The sequence below is a fragment of the Heterocephalus glaber genome, unplaced genomic scaffold (assembly GCF_053883595.1).
Source record: "Heterocephalus glaber isolate CG9 unplaced genomic scaffold, H.glaber_assembly_v1.0 deba00001606, whole genome shotgun sequence".
Taxonomy (NCBI): domain Eukaryota; kingdom Metazoa; phylum Chordata; class Mammalia; order Rodentia; family Bathyergidae; genus Heterocephalus; species Heterocephalus glaber.
In genome coordinates, this window is record NW_028258377.1 from 12,465,424 (window position 1) to 12,488,534 (window position 23,111).

At 38.5% G+C, this 23,111-nt stretch overlaps 1 protein-coding gene across 19 annotated transcripts in view; it reads right to left on the reverse strand.

The window, feature by feature from the left end:
* The window catches only part of Nsd1 (nuclear receptor binding SET domain protein 1), a 138,027-nt gene that overhangs the window by 4,185 nt on the left and 110,731 nt on the right, over positions 1 to 23,111 (reverse strand). For 10 of the 19 annotated variants that reach the window (XM_021238727.2, XM_004836290.4, XM_021238737.2 and 7 more), the window contains 6 exons: positions 21,951 to 22,156; positions 17,792 to 17,904; positions 9,496 to 9,765; positions 7,846 to 7,962; positions 5,869 to 6,010; positions 800 to 906 (listed from right to left, as the gene is read on the reverse strand). In XM_021238727.2, coding sequence (XP_021094386.2) covers positions 800 to 906; positions 5,869 to 6,010; positions 7,846 to 7,962; positions 9,496 to 9,765; positions 17,792 to 17,904; positions 21,951 to 22,156 — 955 coding nt within the window. Of the gene's footprint in view, positions 1 to 799; positions 907 to 5,868; positions 6,011 to 7,845; positions 7,963 to 9,495; positions 9,766 to 12,252; positions 12,295 to 17,791; positions 17,905 to 21,950; positions 22,157 to 23,111 lie in introns of all 19 variants that reach the window. The other 9 variants (XM_087194781.1, XM_087194777.1, XM_087194775.1 and 6 more) reach the window with 1 other exon arrangement.

Below are 23,111 nucleotides of genomic sequence, written 5' to 3' on the forward strand. Positions count from 1 at the left end.
AGGTCATGTAATACATATGTTTGTCTAATTCAAAGCCAAAGATGCTTTTGTGTGTGTATATATGGAATTTATTTATTCAACAAACCTTCACTGAACATTAGAAAGATACAGAAAAGTAATTGTGACCCTTATTGAAATTGTAGCACCTACAGAACAAAAGGAAAGGCCAACAACAGTGTAAAGTGTGTTGTTCAAAGAAAAACAATGATGCAAAAAGAATTCAGAAAGAGACTACATGCTAGAGAGCATGTTCAGATTGTAACATTGTGTTGTATATTGAATGTTTTAGAATATACCAAAGAACAATTATTAAATAAATTTGAAAAAAATTTCACTGTTTTATTTCCTGCTATAAAATTAATGAAAAAGCAGTATTTGGTCATCTTGTATTTAAATAATTGGGATTGGTAAGTGGTTAATGGTGAGATTCATTAGGAGACAAAAAACATACTGGGAAATACTTAAGAGTTCTTTTTGGGGCTGGGGTTTAGCTCAGTGGTTTCGCCACCTACTGTGCAAGCGCAAGGACCCGAGTTCGATCCCCAGTACCAAAAAAAAAAAAAAAAAAAGTTTTTTTTCTGGTTATAGGTTTTTTCAGAAACAAGGTCTCCCTCTGTAATTCAGGGTGGCCTTGAACTTGTGATAATCCTCCTGCCTCAGCCTTTCGGGTCCTGGGATTATAGGCATGTACCACCAAGCCCGCTAAAGGGGTATTATCTTAAAATAAAGACTAAGCCCTAATACTAAAGAAGGGAGGACCACACCACTGTTCCCAATGGAAAAGTCTGGAAGGTGATACCTTTGGCCTGACACCCAAGAAGCCACTGCAGTTTGGAGCTCCACATTTGCAAACAGTTTTTCCATTCCCAAGACATTCTAGGTTGTAATTGAAGGTAAGTTCAGTACCTGCATAAGAGACCATGAAAATATTAATATCTCTGGTTTTAATCACATTATCTCTACATTATTTCTTTATCAATTACAAAGGATATTAACTTCCAAAAGAATAATTTTAGAAAGAGAAATAAAAAATATTAACTCCAATACCAGTACATTAGTAAAGTTTAACTGTGTAACTATTAATCAGGTACTTAATACTGAGCTTCAACTGCTTAACAGTAATATTCAAAATAGCCATATTATAGAGATTTTTCATTTATTTTGCAATCTTCAGAATATATTAATACCAAAACAAACACACACACAAAAATTAAACTTATTCTGTATTGGTGTGCCAGGTACTGGGAATACAACTATAAAGAAGACCTGATAATTGTTCCCAGGTGAATATGCCTTACCCAGCAACACTCAGGGGGAAAGTACTGAATAATACTAAAGAGTGTTAGGACACAGAATGAACATACATCATACTTATGCCACAACCTGGTTGAGTGAGCTGAACACTGCGAAGGCCATTTTATATATGGAGAAATAATCTTAAAAACTTAGTGAGAGAATACGACATAATGCACACAGCAATAACTAGCAAACTTTAAAACGAGGGAAAGAGATTTAAGGTACAAAGTCTACCTTTTCTGTCAAAGGTTCATTGCATCATAACTGTAAAAGCAGAAAAAGTATGAACATAATTAAAAGTGGAAAGGGCCGGGGATTTAGCTCAGTGGCACCGCACCTGCCTCACAAGTGCAATGTGGTCAAACCTTGGTACCAAAAAAAAAAAAAAAAAGGAAGTGGGGGAGCCCTAACAGATACTGGAATTTTACATATGTATACAAATAGGTTGCCAAGGTTGGGTGTGGTAGCACAGGCCTGTAATCCTAGCACTTGGGTGGCTGTGGCAGGAGGATTGCCCAGAGTTCAAGGCCAGTCTGGGCTCCATAGTGAGTCATAGGCCAGCTTCAATTACATAGTGAGACCTTGTCCCAAAAAACAAAACAAAACAAAAAAACAAATAGGTTGCCTTTGTTGCCCAACCATCAACTCTGACATACATTAAACCTGGCATTTAGGAAATTCTCCTTTCCCCCATTTAACCCATGCAGATTGCAAGACAAAGGCCATGAATTATATAATCAAGCAACCTATGCAGTGAGAACATGAGAAAAAAACATGTGGCTAGACATGGTAGAGGAGGCTACCTTGTGGAGCTACATGACCACCCCTTTATTTTGTGTTCTGAGACAGAATCTTGCTAAGTCTGGGCTTGAATATGTGATCATCCTGCCTCAGCCTCTCAGAGTGCTAGGATTATAAGCATGTGACACATGATCAACTTTAGATTTTAAATGTCTTCCAAAAAGTCCATCTGTTGGAGGCTTGGTTCCAGGGAGATGCTATCAGAAGATGATAGAACCTTTATGAGTCTTTTTTTGTTTTGGTACTGGGGATAGAACTTGGGACCGCGCCCTTGTGGAGGCAGGTGGCAGAACCACTGAGGTAAATCCCCGGCCTGATAGAACCTTTAAAAGGTGAAGCTGAGTGGGAGGTCTTTAAGTCACTGGGGACATACCTTTGAAGGGGACTGTGGATCCCTGACCCCTTATTTTCTGACCATAAAGTAAACAGTTTTGTTCCACCACTGCTATATACCTTGATTCCCAGAGATCTAAAAGCAGTGGGTGACCTAATCATGGAGTAGAATCTCCAAAACTGTGCAGCAAAATAAATCTTTTTAAGCTGGATGTGGTGATGTACTCTAGTAATCCTAGCACTTGGAAGGCTAAGACAAGAAGATTCTAAGTTCAAAGCCACTATATGGTAATTTTTAGGCCAGCCGGACTAAAGAGAGATCCTATCTCAAAACACCAAACTAAAACAAAACAACAAAGAAAAAGACAGAATAAACATTTTTATTAGTTGATTATATTAGGTATTTGTTACAGTGGCCAAAAACTGACTAATACATCATGTAATTCAAAAATTTAACACAAGTCAACATTTAAAAAATGAGTAACAGGTGGGCCTGGCTGCTCATGCCTCTAATACCAGCACTTGGGAGGCTGAGGCAGAAAGTTTAGCCAGCCTGAGGAACATAGTGAATTAAGGCTAGCCTGAAATATATAATGAGATTCTGTCTCAAAAACCAACCAACAAACACTTTTTAAAAAGTGTCAATAGGGCTGGGAACTTAGTTCAGTGGTGCCGCTGCCTACCTCACAGGCGCAAGGTCCCAAGTTCGATCCCCAGTACCAAAAAAAAGTGTCAATTATGTGAGCAAAGTACACCACATAGCCATGCTTAAGTGCTGTTAACTGAATCATTTAGTACTTCATGTAAAGCAAACTGCTAGACAGAAAAAAACAAACTAGTGGTTAAATTTCTTATAATCTGACAATTTGAAAACCTTTAAAATTCTGCAAAGCCTAAAAGACTACTAAACAACTTATTTAAATGATCGAGAAAAGACATATGGCATGGGGAAGCGGGAAAAAGTCTCACAGATTAAAATAAATAACAAAAACACACATAGAGAACAAGAACTGACCAAACTGCTTTTTAATTTTTTTTGTCATGAGTAACACTATTTGAGATCAACAAGACTAGGTCAGGGGGAATTAAGTCTTCTTCCAAAATGCTAGAGTATCTCTACTTTACCAGTAATTGGATTACATTACTGTTAATGACAAACTGCCTGGGCCAGCCCCATATTAGTTTAAGTATAAGAGAGTGGGCCAGGGATTTAGCTCAGTGGTTCTGCTGCTTGCCTCGAAAGCACAAGGACCTGAACTCGTTCCCCGGTACCAAAAAGAAAAGTGTAAGAGAGCGATCTTCAATTGTTTTGCTCATGTCACTGAGAAAATTATTTTGAAATGTGCTTTCTTGTACTTTTCACCATAAAACCACTGAGCTACATCAGTTTTACTTTCAATTCAAATAAACTTCTTAATACTTATCCTTCTTACAACCACCTTCCTTCTGTATTACTCTTATAAATACAGACTGCTAGCCAGCTGTGATGGAGCATGATATAATCAATCCGTGCACTGGGGGGAGTCTGAGGCAGAACTGCAAGTTCCTGGCCAGCTTGGACTACATGCATTGTAGCGAGACTCAGTCTCAAAAAGAAAAAAGAGGGCTGAGGATTTAAGCTCAGTGGTTCCAGTGCCTGCCTTGTAAGTGCAAGGTCCCAAGTTCCATCCCCGGCACCCAAAAAAAAAAGAAAAAAGAAAAAAGAAATGCAAAGTGCTAGGAAGATGGTGACAGATCACTGCTGTCTTCAAACAACTCAGTTCTTTGGCACCTCAGAGATGAGTTTTCTTTTTGGAAAATAACCTTGGGGTTGGGCTTGGTGGTGCACATCTGTGATCCCAGCACTTGGGAGGCTGAGGCAGGAAGATTGACATGAGTTTGAGGCCAGCCTGGGCTACATAGTGAGTTCGAGGCCAGCCTGAATTACAGAATGAGACCCTGTCTCAAAAAAAAAAAAAAAAAGACAAAACAAAACCTTGGGGGGCCAGGGATTTAGCTCAGTGGTTCTGCTGCCTGCCCCACAAGCGCAAGGACCCAAGTTTGATCCCTGGTACCAAAAAAAAAAAAACCTTGGGGACTAAGGATGTAGTTCAGTGATACAGCAGTTGTCTAGTGTACATTACAACCTTAGGTTTGGTCCCAGGAAAATACAAACACACACATAGAGGTCTAGCATCTCTAACCCATTAAGATTTGAATGAGTAGCCAGGTGTCATTGGACAAGTCTGTTGTCCCAACACGTAGGAGGCTGAAGCAGGAGGATCACCATGAATTCCAGCCTAGCCTACTGAGTTCATAGTGAGAACTTGTCTCAGAAATAAAACACCCCAATTAAAAAAATATTTGATTGAGAGGTGAACTTTTGGTTTATATAGATGGAGAAAAGAGAAAAAAGACAACTATGGAAAAGAGGGTAATAAGGGAGATCTGGAGAGCTGGACATTTCAAAGGCAATCTGGGAGTTTTAAAGGCCTAGGAATTTATTCCCTTAAAATTATCCAGGGTCAACCTTGAAGATACTATGCTAGGTGAAACAAGACAGTACACAAGACATATACAATTGTATCCGGTTCACAAATGAGTTTATTTGAGAACAATTTCGTTCACAAACAGAAGCAACTGACAAAATTTTGTTTTTGTTTGCAAACTCTTCACCTGGTGACAAACACAACTGCAGCCATCTTTCTCACACAAACACAAATGTGGCCATCTTTTCCAAAATCACAGAACAAATTAATTTCACGAACCAAGGTACCACTCACTGTATTGTATGATTTTGTTTATATGAAGTTCTAGAGTAGTTAAATTCAGAGAGAATGGTTGTTAGCAGGGTCTGCGAGACTAGGAAGAGTTTCAGTTGTAAAAGATAAAAAGGGTTCTGGAAGTGGGTTATAATGACAGATGTAAAACAATGTGAATGTACTTAATGTATTAAAATTATACACCTTAAAAAATGGTAAGGGAAAAAAAAAAGGTTAGGGGCCGGGGATTTAGCTCAGTGGTTTTGCCACCTGCTGTGCAAGCACAAGAACCTAAGTTCGATCCCTGGTACCAAAAAAAAAAAAAAGGTTAAAGTGTAAATTTTTACCCAGCTAGAAGTGCATGTTTGTAATCCCAGCACTATGGGAAGCTGAGGCAGGAGGCTCACAAATTTGAGTCCTGTCTGGACAATGTAGTGAGATCTTCTCGCAAAATTAAAATAAATAAGGAAAAGGGGTTGGTTATGTGGCTCAACGAAAAGGCCCCACATTAATCCTCAGTATTGGGGGGAAAAGTATAAATTTTATGTCAATTTTATCATCTGGGACCAAGTACCACCTGGCAAGCCTTTAGGTATTCTCAGGAATTTAGAAACTTCATTTTAGAGTGCAGCACATGTGAGAATTTTAGAGGATAAAATCTAAAATTCAGACCCCAGAATCTTTACTTGACTCTTACCTGCTTTAATGTCACTCAGGGCAAAAAGACCAACACGGGTATCTCCATTCACAGACCACTTCTGTGTTTCACAGTTGGGCTGGCAGCAATGATTCATAAACCGAGCATAGTTTCCTTTGGGACCAGCATCAATGATTCTGTCCTAGAATTTCAAAAGAAGCTGCTCATCAGACTTCTTGAAACCTCTGCTACTGACTACAATTAGACTATCCTCTCCAATAAAATTCTGAAATCTGAATCTTTCAGAGCAGCGGTTCGGAAAGTGCAGCTCATGGATCAACAGTAACAACTCCATCTTATTAGAAATACAAATTCTTGGGGTGGGGATTTAGCTCAGTGGTGCCCCCACCTGCCTTGCAAGTGCAGGGTCCCGAGTTCGATCCCTGATACCCAAAAAACAAAAACAAAACAAAACAAAAACAACCCCAAAAAACAAATTGTGTTGTGCTCCAGATATTCTAAAGCAGAAACTGTAGTGGGGTTCAACAATCTGAATTATAACAAGTCCAGCAGGGAATTCTGATGATATACACATAAATTTAAGTACCACTGCCCCAGAAGCAGCAATTGGACCCATTCTCTAATTAGGAAGTTCTCAAAACAGGTGTACATTAAAAATTACTTATCTGGGTATGATGGCACACCTCTGAAGCTCCTCTGGGAAGCTGAGGCAGCAAGACTGAAAGTTCAAGTATCTTCTAGAAAACTTAGCAAGATTCTACTTTAAAATAAAATTAATCAACTAAACAAAAATATCTAATGAGATTTAAATACTGATACCAATTCCTTATTTTAAACTACAGTGAGAATGTCTGGAAGTAAAGATTTTATCCACCATAAAAATACTACTCATGAAAAACATTTAAAAAATGAATACTAGGAAAAGGGTTATTAAGGATAGAAAAATAATAGTGTAACCTAAAATAAATGTACAAAGAAAATTAACACACTAGGATACAGAAATCTGAAATAATTTTAAAATAAAATTCTAGGTTCCAATAAAATTAAACTCATCAGAAAATTCTTATAATTGTCAGAATGACTTCAGCTCCTTTTCAGTGCTTGAGGGGTACTCAGTACTGAACGCAGGGTCTTTGCATTAAGCTTCACTTCAGCCCTTTTATAATTTTTTAAAAACTTTTTTGAAGCAAAACATTTATTGGTATATTTTAGATATACACAATGGTAACATTCATCCTAGGGAATTTGTACCTGCACATGATATATCTTGCTTCTCTTTTTTTCCCATTCCCCTCCCCACCTTTTGACCTCTCTTCTCACTCTTATTTACAAATGCTTTGGTTCAATTTATTCGTTCTATTTGCTTTCATTGACCCTTCTTTTCTTTCTCCTTCCCCTCTGCCTTGGTCCTTTTCTCATTTGAGCATTTTCTAGTATCTATTATATATACTTTCAGTTTCTCACACCAGAGAAACAACGTGTCCAGGGCCGGGGATTTAGCTCAGTGGTGAGTGTCTGCCTTGCAAGTGCAAGGTCCTGAGTTTGATCCCAGGTACTGGGAGAAAAAAAAAAAAGATAAACAAGTGTGTCTATTTCACTTAAGAGTATGGTCTCAAGGTGCATCCATTTACATAGAAATGTCTTAAGCTTATCCTTCTTTATAGCAGAGTAGTATTCCTACAATTTTTTGAGACAGGGCCAGCCTGGACAGGCTGGCCTCAAACTTATGATCCACCTGTCTCAGCCTCCCAGATTGCTGGGGATACAGACACACTCAATGCAAAGACCCTGGAATCAATCCCCAGTACTGAAGGGGGAAAAAATGGTAAAAGCAGATTTATTGCCTTTGGCCAGAAATAAGCAAGCTTGCCTTTTCTAGAAACCAGGTCAAGTAAGTCTCATAAATATGGAAAAAACCTGGCTCAAGCCATGGACAAAATTTACACATTATACTTAGAAACATTAGCTGTGATAAACAAATTTCACAATGTAGTAACAACGTGATCCAATACTTACTTTATCTAGGGTGAGCATATAGAAATTAGTGATATCATGTTCTTGGGCATAACGGATTCGAGCTCTGCATTCTTCTTCATCTATTAGCTCACCCACATATTCATTCACAAATTCACCCTAAAACAAGAAAAAACTCCTGACTTAATGGGAAAAGCACCTAGGTATTCACACGGATTTAGAAACTAATGAAAATATGAGATTCCCTAAATCAATTTATGCACATGTAATTAGTTACTTTATGATGTCTCAACTACTTGATAATGAAAATTATTCCTTATCCTGGCTCCTAACAGAAAAAGGAGTAAGCTGGACACTATAGATCCACCAGAACAGAAGGCTATAAGTAAACTAAAGCTTCGTCATAAAGGAGACATGAACAATCACTGTACCTGCCTGAGTGTGAGAAAGTCAATTTCCTTAAACTATGTTCATCTTCATTGGAGCTGACCCTACCTACTGGCCCTCTACATTTCACACCACTGTCCTCACTGTACTATGTTCATCCTCGTCCTTAGCTGAAAGACTTTAATACCAACCTTGCCTGAACTAGTAAGAATTCATCTTGAAAGTCTGAAAATATTCTCAAAGCCAAACTACTTTTATGTCCTTTGCCACATGACCTAAGAGCACTGGACTAACACATTTGGTGATGTTCTTTTCCTATGTCTCACCCCCTCTAGAATGTAAATTTCATGAAAGCAGGGCCTATGTCTCCTTTATTAATTACTGTAACTCCAACACAATGTCCAAATACTAGGTGTGTAATAGCACATGAGTAAATAGGGCTACCCATATTCACTGTCTTTCTAATAAAGGAACATCAATTAAATTCTACAGAAAGTGTAACCAGAATAAGGCTTATTTTATTAAAACGTCAAGTAAGATTCATATTACACCAAGACTGTACAACATTATCTGTCAAAAACTGAACAGATCAGGGCTGGGGATTTAGCTCAGTGGCACCACGCCTGCCTTGCAAGGGCAAGGTCCTTGAGTTTGATCCCTGGTACCCCCACAACAGAAAAACCAAAAAACCCAAAACACAGATCTTGCCAAGTTCCTTTTTTTGGGGGGGGGGGGGGGCAGGTCGTGGGTCTGTAGTTCAGGTTATCCTTGAGCTCACTATGTAGCCCAGGCTGGCCTCGAACTGGCAGCAATCCTCCTGCCTCAGCCTCCCCATTACTGGGATTACAAGCATGCACCACCAGACCCAGGTCTCTGCCAAGTTCCTAGTTGAAGATTTCATGGCATTTTCACTGGAAAAGACCTCTCCTTCTTTCCCTTAACCCAACTGTTTTTATAGACTAAAAAATATCAAAAGGTGATTAACATCTCTATATTATGTGCTTATTAATCCCCTCTTTACTCTTTTAGGATTTTCACAAGAACTAATAATGTGAGAGTATAAGTTTTCCTGTTTTTCTAATCTCATACATAGTGAACACAATCCATGTAAGGACTTTAGAAAAGAAAAGCAACTATCCTCTATCATCTAAACCCTGGAAGTTAGAGTATGAAATAATAGTAAAGTGAAGCCCTTTTTAAACTATGTTATCTTCCTCTATGACGAATTTTCTCACATTCATCAAAACTAATCATATTAAGAAATGAAAATAAAATAATTTGATAATGAGAAAGAGTTTTCATCACCTTTTTAATATCTGTTTTTGTCCGTAGACCCCAGCCCCTCTGCAATGTGCGGAAAATTTCAACCTCTGGATACTGGCGCTTGCTGAAACACTGGTTTTGACAGCGGCCTCCAGCAGGACATACTGTGGGGTGGCACTCATATAGCAGCATGCGGTTGATGCACTCAGAATCTATCCCACAAGGGTTTTCATCAGTAGCTTTACAGTTGCAACGGGGAATTTCTGATAAGTCTGCAGTGAAGATCTGTACCCTGCCAATAGGACGGTTCACCTGGAGAACAGCACACAGTATTGTACATGTAATTCAATGTAAGACAAGTCAAGACCTGTAATAGGCAAATTTCTTTTCTATGATGCATTATGCCCCATTTTTACATGATTTTAAACAATCAAGATTTGGGCAGGATAATTAAAAATAAAGCCTCACATAAAACACAAAATATGAGTCTCAACTGAACACAAAGACACACCTACAATCCCAGCTACTTGGGAAGCTGAGGCAGGAGAATCGAAAGCTGGAGACCAGCTCAGGCAATTCAGTGAAACCCTGCCTAACAAATAAAAAGGGACGGGGATACAATGTAGCTCAGCACTAGAGACATGTAAGCCCCCTCCCTGGAAAACTGAATTTCACACAAAAAATTTTTTACAACATTATATATATATATAAAAAAAATCAATTTCAAAGCTAGTACACCAAATGAATAGAAAAACAGGTTTTTGTTATTGCCACATGGTGGCGACACTTTGGCTAAAACATAAGAATATCCACTTAAAAAAAAAACCAACTTGGGTCCCACTGAGCTACATCTTCAGCCTATTTTGTTATTTGAGATACGGTCTCTCTAAGTTGCCAAGCTACCCAGGTTGGGCTCACAACTATGATCCTCCTGCCTCAGCCTCCCAGAATGCTGGAATTACAGGCATGCAACACCACACCCATGTGAATATCTACTATTCTTTTTTTTTTTTTCCTTTGGTACCAGGGCTCAAACTCAGGTCCTTGTGCTTGCGAGGCAGTCGGCGACACCACTGAGCTAAATTCCCGGCCCAGCAGGGTTTTTTTTTTTTTTGGACTGGGATCGAACTTGGGACCTTGAGCTTTTGAGGCAGGCAGTGGAACCACTGAGCTAAATCCCCAGCCCAATATCTACTATTCTTAAACGGGAATTTCATAGTGGCATGAAAACATCTTTGGGTAATTTGGGATCCTCTATGTGAAGTTGGATTTTAATATTATAATAGTTTTAAATCCTACAGAAGAACTATAGCTATGTCATTTATGTAGTGGCAGGATTAATGTTGAAAACAATACAGGGAAAACCTAGGGAGATAAAACATTGTCAAAGATATCAACACTATCCATGTTTTTTTTTTAATTCATGTGAATTTTTAGTTAGATATTACCAACTATACAAAAGAAAAACGGGCCCAGATTTGTGCACTGTCTGCTAGTTGGTAATAATTCAGTGAGAAGAAACTGAGGCTTCAAAGACAGCACAAAAATAAAATCTGACTAGAAATTGTACACTTTTGGGCCTGGGGATTTAGCTCAGTGGTTCTGGTGCCTGCCTTGCAAGCGCAAGGTCCCGAGTTCAATTCCCAGTAACAAAAAAAAAAAAAAAAAGAAATTGTATGCTTTTGATAAATGTACTTTGAAGAATATTCTAATAAGGTACACATTATCACAAAACCCAGCAACCTCTTAAACATGATAGACATCATAATTTCTTTGTTATGCCCCCTTATAATTGTCAAACCACACATTCTAAATTACAAATTCTAGTCAATCTAAAAGGACCATTACTTGATTAGGGATGTAGTTCAGTGGGACAGCATTTGCCTAGTATATGTGACTCCCTGGGTTTAGTTCCTAGTACAAATAAATAAGTAGCCAGGCATGGTGGAGCATGAAGGTAACCCCAGCACTCAGGAGGATGAGGCAAGGGGATTGCTGTAATTAGTGCATATAATTTACAAAACCAACCAACCTATCACCTTCCTTTCTCCCCCTTCATTGTTTTGAGAAAAGGTATTTCAGGCTGGCTTGAAATTGAGTAGGTAGCCCAGGTTGGCCTTGAACTAGCAATCCTTCCGCCTTAGCCTCCTGAGTTCTAGGATTACAGATGTATGCCACTATACCTAGCTATTTTTTATACTGTCACATTTAAACAAAATAATACAAGCTCAAGTTCTGTTTTTTTTTTGAGAGAAATTATCACTACATGGTCCAGACTGGCCTCAAACTTCTGTCTATTTACCAAATGATGGGATTACAAACACGTACTATCACTCCTGGCTCAACAAACCCAAGTTTAATAATTACGTGAAAAAACTTACATGTCTGCTTAATAATAATAAACACCTGTCTTCACAGACACATGTAGGTAGGTGATGGTAACTATTAAGTTTTACTTGACAATTTGTGCAAGAGCATATAATGTCTGACACATGCAGGTTTTGATTTGACTGTGACAGGCTCATGAGGCAGTTAGCACCATGCCCGCCTCTTACATCATTCTTTGGTTGCCTATGGACTCTGGACTCCACAACTGTCCAATTGAGGCATGAAAAATATTGCTAAAAATCACATAATAATGTTAGAAATATACTAACTTGTGGGGCTAAGCCTGCCAGCTGGGTAATCTTACTCTGTAACAACTAAAAAGGACATTACTCTCACTGCCAGATCTGTTCCTAGAGTCTTCAAAATATTGCTTAAAACTGTAGATAACTTATTAGTGGAGAAATAACTCACCACATCAAGTGGAAGCCACAAACCTAGTGAGTCAGGCAAGTTCTGAGGAGACAGAAGACAACAGCCGAGTTCAGTTACCCAAGACTATAGGTCTTAAATAGGGAATTGGAACATCTATTCTGACTCAAGATTTCTTTACTTGACCGCCCCATACTCAAGAAGGTTCCTCTTTTACTCTCTGTACATGTATGTATGACTGAGAGATACGAATATTCAAACTTAAGATTTTAAAGAATAAATTTAAAAATTCATTATACTAAAAGGCATGTTGCCATTAATTTCCCTCAAAAGACTACTTTGTGGGCCAGGGATTTAGCTCAGTGGTTCCGGCAGCTGCCTTGCAAGTGCAAGGTCCCGAGTTCGATCCCTGGTAACAACAACAAAAAAACAACAAACCACTCCTTTGAACAAAACACTGTTTTGAATGTACTTATCCCATCATTCTTGCCATATTGTGAAACAATTTTACAAGTCCTCATTCCTGAGTCTTTAGTTATAAGTTATCTTTCATGGTCATTTTGATTTGGGGGAAGACTCAGAAGTTGCATGGTATCAGATTTGGTGAATAAAGTGAATGCTTTTATGTGCTTGCCCTTCCACCAGATGACATCCATCAGGAGCATTCACTGGATTTTTTTTTATCACACCTCCTAAATACACTCACTGAAAAGGACTTCCAGGATTGCTTCACAAAGGCAAAAGAATGATGGGACAAATGTATTCAAAACAAGAGGGGGCACTAGAAGGAGATTAACCCACTGGCTTGAATTACTAGTGATATATGCATGACTGTTCCATTGGGCAGGTACAAAGGATCTTATCACTTTTATCAGTCTTTTTAATAGTAAAATGAATAAAAAGTCTATAAATAGACCAAATCTAGTCACTTGAATTTGAATAATTACTGCCCAAATAGAACATCAATACAACTCATACCAATTTTTAAAACTATTATAATAATTTAAAAACTTATTTCATTAAAAGAAATTTATTTATATTCATGAAGTTTATCAATAATTCTCTAAACTGTAAGATGGAGCTGGGCGTGGTGGCACAAACCTGTAATCCCAGCACTCCAGAAGGGAGAGACTGAAGGATTGGCCTGAGTTCAAGGCTGGCCAGGGCTGTATAGTGAGTTCAGAGTCACCCTGAACTAGAAAGCAAGACACACACACCCCCAAATAACATGGAAATGTTACAACTAACCCATTGCTGGTGTATATAATATGCATTTGGAATTGCTGTATCACAAATTGGCCTTATTATAATTTTTTAAATACCATTTTAATGTTTTCCTTAAGGAACTGTAATATAATGATATCTGGTCTAAGTCAATGACTTCCTTTACATTACCGTAATCTGGGCTGGGGATTTAGCTCAGTGGTTTCGCAGCCTGCTGTACATTACCGTAATCAAAGACCCCCTGAAAAGTGGTACAAGCTGCCGGATGGGACAGTCCTGCATGTACTACCAGTGGTTGAAGCTGGTGGGAAAAACTGAATTCAAATCAGAGCCACCCAGCAGTGAAACATAAATTACAGCCTGCTGCAAATGTGTTAAAGGCACTTTTTTTTCTTTTACTGTACTTTAAAAATTTATTCATTTCATTTCCTTTTTTGGGTATTTTCTCCCTGGTACCAGGAATCGAACTTAGAACCTTGTGCTTTCGAGGCAGGTGTGGCACCGCTGAGCTAAAAATCCCCAACCCATCCATTTTATTTACTTTTGAGACAAGTTCTTGCCATGTAGCCTAGGCTGGCCTCAGACTTGAAGTTATTCTCCTGCCTTAGCCTCTGCAGTGCTGAGATTATAAGTGTAAACCACTATGCCCAGCAAATTTTAAAACGTTAAACATTCACCATATATTTCAATCACACCTCATGTGTTTAAATCATTCTTTCCTAACATCTGATTGTTTTTGCTTGTTTGTTTTTGGTACTGGGGATCGAATTTGGGACCTTGCGCTTGCACGGCAGGGACCAGAACCACTGAGCTAAATCCCTGGCACTACTAACATCTGATTGAATCTGTTCCCAATCTCAAATAAGTTCCTTGCCTAACATATAATACAAAAAATAAAAAACTCATATGATTCAGAACAAACATATGCAAACATATAGATACACAATTTTGGGTAAACATACTCAAGATCAGGAGTTGGCAATCTTTTTCTGTAAAGGACCAGGCAGTTTAATTTCAGGCTTTGTAGACAGGCCATGTCTAATGTGGGTCATATATATAACACAATTCTGCCACTGTGGTATGAAAGTAGCCAGAGAAAAAGTGTAAATGAACCAAGGTGGCTGTGTTCCAATACAACATTATTTACAGACACTAGAAGTTGAATATAATCCTCATGTGTCATGAAATAATTCTTTTCCCTCTGACCATTAATCACTTACCAGTCCAATTATTTAAATACAGGAAGACCAAAACTTGGTTATTTTTTGTTAATTTTTATAAGATAACAGGAAATATAAAAATGACAATTTTATTAAATGTATTCAACATACGAATCAACTGATTGAAACGGCACCTGCCTGAGTGACACTTGGGATAGTCAGAATGTAAAAAAATGCACTTTCTCAGTGACACTTAAAGTAAGTAAACTGTTAAGTGACTGAAATATGTCAGAACCATAACTCAGGATGCTAAGGCAGGAGGATCACAAATTCAGGGCCAAACTAGGCAACTTTGCAAAAGCCTAACTCAAAATAAAATGGCTGGAGATGTACCTAAGGTTAAAGCTTGGTACTGCCCCACCCACATTACAATTTTTCGAAAATTTTAGGCCAGGGCTGGAGATATAGCTCAGTGGTTCCGGCGCCTGCCGTGAAAGCGCAAGGTCCTGAGTTCAATCCCCAGTACCAAAAAACAAAAATAACAACAAAAAAAATTTTAGGACAGTAAAAAACCATCATTACCTTATAGGCCTAACATAATAAACAGGCAGTTGATTGTATATGGCCCATGAAGGAGTTTGTTAACGCCTGCTTTATATCTTTTCCTGGGAATATGTTGTAGCGATAAGAAGAAGCTGAAAGTATAGCATACACCTGTATTCCCAGCTACTCAGAAAGGTGAAGAATCAAGAATATCTCAAGTTCAAGGCCAGCCCTGGAAATTTAGGGATACTTTGTCTCAAAATAAAATACAAAGGGGTTGGGGATATAGCTCACTCAGAGTGCTTGTCTACCTAGGCACAACCTCAGTATTGGGGTAGTGGGAAATAGAGATATAATAGATAGGAGTAGACATATAAATCCTGAGATGAGATCATTTTGCAGATAGTTGCTTCCTCATTACCCAGGCTCAATGTGGTTGATGTACTACTCTGAAATACCCACCTTGCTATTATCTGACGGCTAGGACTGCATAAATAGGATCACTTTTCTTTCTGTCTTTTTTGTTTTGTAGCCCAGACTGGTCTTCAACTCCTGGCAATCTTCCTGCAGCAGCCTCCCAAGTACTGGGATTATAGGTAGGAACTATCACTCCCCACTTCATTTCTTGAGGCCTAGCTACGTTTTGGTGTTGTCTTCACATGTAACTACACTTAACTCTCAGTATATTGCGAGGGTCTATTTAGACCCAATATATAGTTCTGAATTTCTTTAAGCAATTTTAATTCTTTGTAAGGATTGATATTTTATGACATTTATTCCTTCGTAAAGTCCAAAAAGAAAATTTACTCACTTTACTGAGCAGAGAAAGAAAAAGAGAAAGAGAGAGAGAGAGAAAAGAAAAGAAGGAAGGGAGGGAGGGAGGAAGAAAGAGGGAGAGACAGTTAAGACTTCTTCATTTAGAAAGAACACAAGTCATTTTATATTATAATTACCGTGTAGGTCAATGAGACGTTTTTTGATTTTTTAGCAGTACTGGAGATTGAACTCAGGACCTTGTGCTTGTGAGGCACACAAGGCTCCCCAGCCCTCAATGAGACCTTTTAATGAATCTATGACACCATCTGGTATTTTATAGTGTTCTTATTTTTCCTGTATGTCTTAACATTTTACTATTTTATCACCACTCTATTATTCACCAATGATTCCCAACTATGTATACATTTTTTTTAAAGCCTGAAATGGTAACAAAATATAATGGTGGCATATATAAGAATGATGAAATAGTGAACTAAAAAGTTACAATGCAGTTTTCTTTCTGCATTACTCAAAGTACATCAACTTTCAAACAAGCGTAAAAGACTATTAATACTATCACTGTTGCCTTTTCTTAATAAAGTTACTAGATTCAGCAAAAACTCAGGATACCCAAATTAAATTTGAATTTTGGACAACAAAAAATACTTCTTTAAAGTTACAACCCATGCAATGTTTGGAACATATACTCTAAAGAGATGGCGATGTGGGCCGGGGATTTAGCTCAGTGGTCCCACCGCCTGTCTCGCAGTGCAAGGACCCAAGTTTGATCCCCAGTACCCAGAAAAAAAAAAAAAAAAAAAAAGAGATGGCACTGAAACTGATACACAAATAAATTATGTATTTATGATACATAAGTACATACACAAGACTTCTGATACTGAAAAGAATTAGGAATGTGAACAGAAAAAGCACCGCCCCCCCATGCATGTCTATGAACAAAAAAGAAATAGGGTTCTCATTCAGGAACCTAAATTTGTTAATAAATAGCATTCTTTTGTTTTGGTACTGGGGATTGAACTCGGGACCTTGCGCTTGCAAGGCAGGCGGCGGAACCACTGAGCTAAATCCCTGGCCCCAATAAATAGTATTCTTTCATGTCTTATGATGCTGGAAGATCAAAAACTTATCTGATAAAAAAGAGGTTTGTAGGCCGGGTTAAGTGGGGCATACCTGTTATCCTAGCACTCAGGAGGGTGAGGAAGATCACTGCCAGCCATGAGTTCAAGGCTAACCTGGCCTACACAGAGAGTTCAAGGCTAGCCTGCACTACAAAGTGAGTCTGTCTCAACAAAAAAACGGGGAAGGAGTTGTAAAAGATTTTAATAAGTGCTCAAATTTCTGAATTTGTTATTTTACTTCTTTTAATTATTTACACAAATGACTTAAAAATACAAAAGGTCCTCTGAACCCTGTTGACATAGCGATTATTTCATCAGGTAGATTGAGGAGGGTTAGGTACACCCAGTATTAATTTTTCTGAGCTTGGAATTCCTAATCATACTAGTCACCTAAAATATATTCAGCATCAGCCATTACCAAACAGACTTACCATGTATATTAATCACATTTCCTTGGGGCCATTTATCATTTTTCATCATGCCCTTTTCGTCCCATTCACCATGAAGATGTTTACTGTGAAGAGAATCTCACCTATTTACATGAAAGAATTTTTCAAGGTGGTAGGAAAAATGACTGTTTCAATGCATAGCTAAAAATGGTACTCTGGTATCTTTTTTTTTTTTTTTTTTCTTTTAAAGACCTATCTCCGCCTCAAAGCACTTGTGTTTTTGCTTCCAATTCTGGGCAGAATGGGGAAAAGTGAAAGTTCTACAGTGTGTCTCTCTCCCAGACATGGTGTCTCAAGAATTTTTTCTCACCTTTATATGTTTATAAGGTGGTGGCTTCTTGTCATTTTTTCTATCTTCCTGCAGCTGTCTTAGCTCTTTTTGTGCCTTTAATTCCTCAAATCTTGCTGCAGCTTCCTGAAGAGCTAAGAAAACACAAGGCACATATTACTTAAAAATCTCTGGATGGAGTTATTTTGCTTTTTTTTCCCATTAGATAAAATCTATGTTTCAGACAAAAAGCAACCAATACTACACACACACAAAAATCTAAGAATATGTAAAACAGACAGGTTATAAAGTCCCCAGGGTATTCAGACAGCTTCGAAATGGCACACTATAGGTCACCACTTTGACAGGAAAAAAAAAATACAGGTAAATGACATGAAAAGAATCAGATGCCATCTCCTAACAGACTTCAGGAGTTAGAGTGTGGTTCACTGGAAGTGCCTGCCTAGCTTGTAGGGCCCTGACGCTGATATCAACACAGCAAAAACAAACAAAAAGACTTCATCTGTTTAGGAAAGTCACTGTGTTTAGGTCTAATTCTTTACTCAGTCTTCAACCTCCTGTTTCCAAAAACACTTTTACTCTTGAGGGCCCTAGAGCATTCTTGCCATCCTTTGGAAGGCATTCAAAGTTATTTCTCCTTGCCTGTTCTCTACAGTACCTGTCCTACTCTTGTAATATTCATTCTGTAAAATATTCACTATAAGTTCTAATTATACACAGATCTTCATTTGTAATTTATATTCAAATCCTGTGCTTTCATATCCTTAAAACATATTGCATCTGAAAAATCCAACAAAATCCAGTAAGATTCACTTTGTTCTCTACATAAAACAAAATGTTTATTCATATTATTCTTGATCCAGGTTCAAAATTCCAGTTCTTCCCTCTTTCATTTTGATAGCTTTCCTTGTGCTCTGTCAATTTTTTAAAGACTACCCTTCTCATTCTCTTTTCATTGTCTCTGTCTAGAGAGTGCATGTAACCTGCTAAATTGTCCTAAAATTCATCCTTCTGTCACACTATTTTTCAGCATGTACTATCTTGTCTATTTCTTCATGGTCACCCAGTGTCTATCATCTTCTCTACAATATGTCAATTCCATTACAGTCTCATCTTTAGCTAGCTCACTGATTTTTTCAGCTGCAGCCTCTTTTTCTTTTTTTTTGTACCAAGGATCGAACTTGGGTCCTTGTGCTTTCGAGGCAGGTGGCAGAACCACTGAGCTAAATCCCCAGCCCTCAGCTGCAGCCCCTTAACCTCTTATAGTCTAGATACCCCATGAGACCAAGGTTTCTAAATTCTGCTCTAACCAAGTAACTTGCCTCTCTTTTCAGGCAGGTAGCCCAGTGTTCTCGTCCCTGTTTTTAAACTATACAAAATATTTGGAAGCTGTTCACTCAGTGTGTTACATTCAACTTGTGTTTTCTAGATATACTTAAGGATGTTCCCTTCTTCATAGTCAGTGTAGAGAATCAAGAATGTGGAGGGCTGCGGATGTAGCTCAGTGGTGCCACGCCTACCTCCCAAGCACAAGGTCCTGAGATTGATCCCCAGTACCAAAAACAAAAAGAATGTTGATTCTGGAGCCCAACCACGAAATTAGAAACTTTCCTCTAAGTTAAACGTGGTAACACATGCCTGTAATTCCAGCACTTGAGAGGCTGAGGCAGGAGAACTATTGTTAATTCTGAGGCCAGGCTAGGCAACAGAGTGAATTTAACACCTAAAGTATGTATATAGTGAAACCCTATCTCAAAAAACAACGATAAAAAAGAAATCTTCCTCTATTTCTTACAGGCAGTCAGAATTTAGGCAAATAATGTTTAACTTTTATATGCCTCTATTTTCTCATCTGAAAGATCAAGATGGCATCCATATTACAGGGCTGCCATAAAGACATAAAGAAGAAAACAAACACTGAATAAAACCAGGCAAAAAATAAATGGTAACTAATATTACAATTATGGCTCATTCTTCAAAGTGTCACTTAGGATAAAAGTCATCCATGACTTCCAAACTTGGATCTCCAACCTATCTATGTTTTGTCTTGTTCAGTATACCATGCACACGTCTACCATAAAAGTCAACAAATGGTGTTCTGAGTGCTGGTACTGATAACAGACTGTCCCTCAAAATATGTTTCTATGCTGGGCATGGTTGTGCATTCTGTACCCCAGGTACTCAGGAAGCTGAGGCAGGAGTATTAAGAAAGTTCGAGGGCTGGGGATTTAGCTTAGTGGTTTCGGTGCCTGCCTCGCAAGCGCAAGGTCCTGAGTTTGATCCTCGGTACCAAAAAAAAAAAAAAAGTTCGAGACCAGGCTGGCCAACTGAATGAGATTGTGTTTCAAGATAAGAGAATTCTGCCGGGCATGGTGGTACATGCCTGTAATCCCAGCACTTGGGAGTCTGAGGCAAGAGACTGCCATGAGTTCAAGGCCAGCCTGGGCTACACAGTCAGTTTGAGGTCAGCCTCAACTATGTATCAAGACCATGTCTGGACAAAAAAGGATAAAAGAACTAAAAGGGCTGGGGTGTGTAGCTCAGTGGTAGAGCACTTTCCTAGCAAGTGTCAGTCCTTGAATTAGGTACAGAAATGGCAAAATCCCACAAGTTCACCAGGTTCAGATTCATGACTGTCCCTGAACTCTTACCTTCCTCCAGCCTTGGTAGTGGCCAAGATGGTGGTCATGTGGTTGCTGAATATGTGAGATTATAAGAGTAAAAAACTAAGCTCTTATAGTATTAGTACTGACAGCCCATGTATTAGTACTGTGTATTACTATGTCGTTAATAGTATGAATAGTCCATGTCTCTGTACAGAAACCACATGGCAAAGGAATTAAGTCAAGAACCACTGTAATCACTGAAATAACAGGGGAAAAATACAATCTGTGTTAAAGCTGTTCCCTACGGACATCATTCCCATTCCTTACTGAGGAACTTTCACTTACTTAAAATTTTATACACCTCACCAGGAAGTTTTACTTCTTAAAAATCCCTTTCTATTTCACCATGCAGACAAAAATCTGAACTTTTTTTTTTGGTACTGGGGATTGAACTCAGACCCTTGCGCTTACATAGCAGGCGGCGAAACCACTGAGCTAAATCCCTGGCCCAAAAATCTTTAACTTTAACATGCAAATATATTTAAATAGCAAGAGATGCACTGTCTTTCTGTTTTGTTTTTTTTTAAGAGTAGGAAATTTTTATTGGGAAAAAGAAAGCTTCTGCCTAAGGGAGACAGAAGGGAGTCTGAAAAGTGGGTTGCCTGCCCACCCCACTTTTCAAAGATGTTTTTATACAGCAGAGCCACGTGGTGAGATGATGCACTGTCTTTCAAAGGGAGCTGGGGGAAGAAAATCACTGGAATACCAACTATGTGCTCTGCAGGTTTTAGCATCCGGCTGAGCTCTCAGAGCAACCTTTTCCCATAGTATCTAAAAGAAAAACAAAAAGCCAAGGCTCAAAGGTCATTCAACTACCTGGTGAAGGGCCAAAACTACCTTTGCTGATAATAAGGGAATATGCTCGTAGACCTGTCTTTATTGACTTCCCTGCCAGACCAATTTATAAAAATTTAATTCCCTATAATTTTATTTGCTTTTACAACTTTGGTGAATATTATTTCTTCTCCCAAAACATATTTTTTAAAAAACTCCGGACATGGTGGCGCACACCTGTAATCCCAGCACTCAGGACACTGAGGGAGGAGAATCACTGTTAGTTTGAGGCCAACCTGGGTTACACAGTGAGTTCAAGGCCAGCCTGAATTACACAGCGAGACCCTGTCTCAAAAAACTAACAAATAAACAAACAAAAACTCTATGGAGAGCATGCAGCTTTCCTACATTTGAGTCCTTGGCTAGCAAAGTACTTATTCTGTAAAATAGTTCTAGATATCCATTATTTGATGTGATGCTGAGAAAATAGAAAAAAGACGAGAAAACAAAATAAAACAAAAACTTTCCTCAAGGAAACTACAGTTAAGCAAAGGCCTAGGTTGAAAAACTTGTTATATGGGTTAACGTCCCTGCAAAATCCTTGATATTTACCACCGGGGGGAAAAAAAAAAAATCCAGAGGTTAGACAGCTGCTAAATGGAGCATAATATGATTTTAACCAGAGCAGATAGGTAACAGAGGTCTGTGTTGGCCTGAGAAACAAATAACATTAAACTTACCTTTTTTGTATGTCCCATCCACTCCTTTGCCCATCTTATCCTTGCTGCTCACATCCCCCTCCATGTAAGGAAAGACTCGAGCCTGATGAGTCCATAGATAGTCATTAGACCCAAAGAAGAGGACAGGGAACTCGCCTACATCATGTCTCATTTTATCAATGTTGGAAGGAACAGCTCGAGGATGGCAGATCTCAGCGGGCCACCATCTAGGAAAGGTGAAAACAAGAAAAGAAATGTCTAGAAGGCAGTAACACACTGGGAAAATATCCTCTTTAACAGGAATAAAGAATAGCAACGTGATAGGCATGGTGGTGCAGCCTTATATCCCTGCACTCTGGGAAGCGGAGGGAAGAGGGTCATATATGTAAATCTAGCCTTGCTAACTTAGCAAGACCTCATGTCAAAATAAAAATTTTAGAAAGGGCCGGGAAAACCACCAACAGAGTAAAAAGACAACCCACAAAAAAGTTTTTGCCCACTGTTCCTCAAGGGATTACTATTTAAAATATGTAAAAAACTAAAAAAACAGACCCCCCTCCCAAATTTAAAGACCTAATCCAAAAATGAGCATCTGAAATGAATACATTTCTCAGATGAATAAGTAGAAACAGCAAATATATGTATAAAAAAAATGTTCAACATCATTGGTCATTTGAGAGATGCAAATTAAAACAACTCTGAGATTCCATCTCACTCCAAAAAGAATGGCTGCTATCAAGAAATCAACCAACAACAAATGCTGGAGGGGCTGTGCGGAAAAAAGAACCCTTCTCCATTGTGGAAATCAGTGTGGAGATTCCTCAAAAAACTAAAACTAAAGGTTCCATTCGACCTAGCTATTCCCTTTCTTGGTATCTTCCTGAAAGAATTAAAAGCATCATAGCACAGTAATATATGCACACCCACATTTATAGCAACGCAATTTGTAAAAACTATGTCTTGGAAACAACCAAAACGCCCATCAACCAATGAATGGATAAAGATGATGTTTTTTTTTATACAATGGAGAACTACTCTGCCATAAAGAAGGATGACTTTCAGACATTTATAGCTAAACGGATGCATGTTCAGACCATACTCTAAGTAAAATAAATTGGACACGCATGTTTAAATATCACATTGTTGGGCTGGAGATTTAGCTCAGTGGTTTTGCCGCCTGCT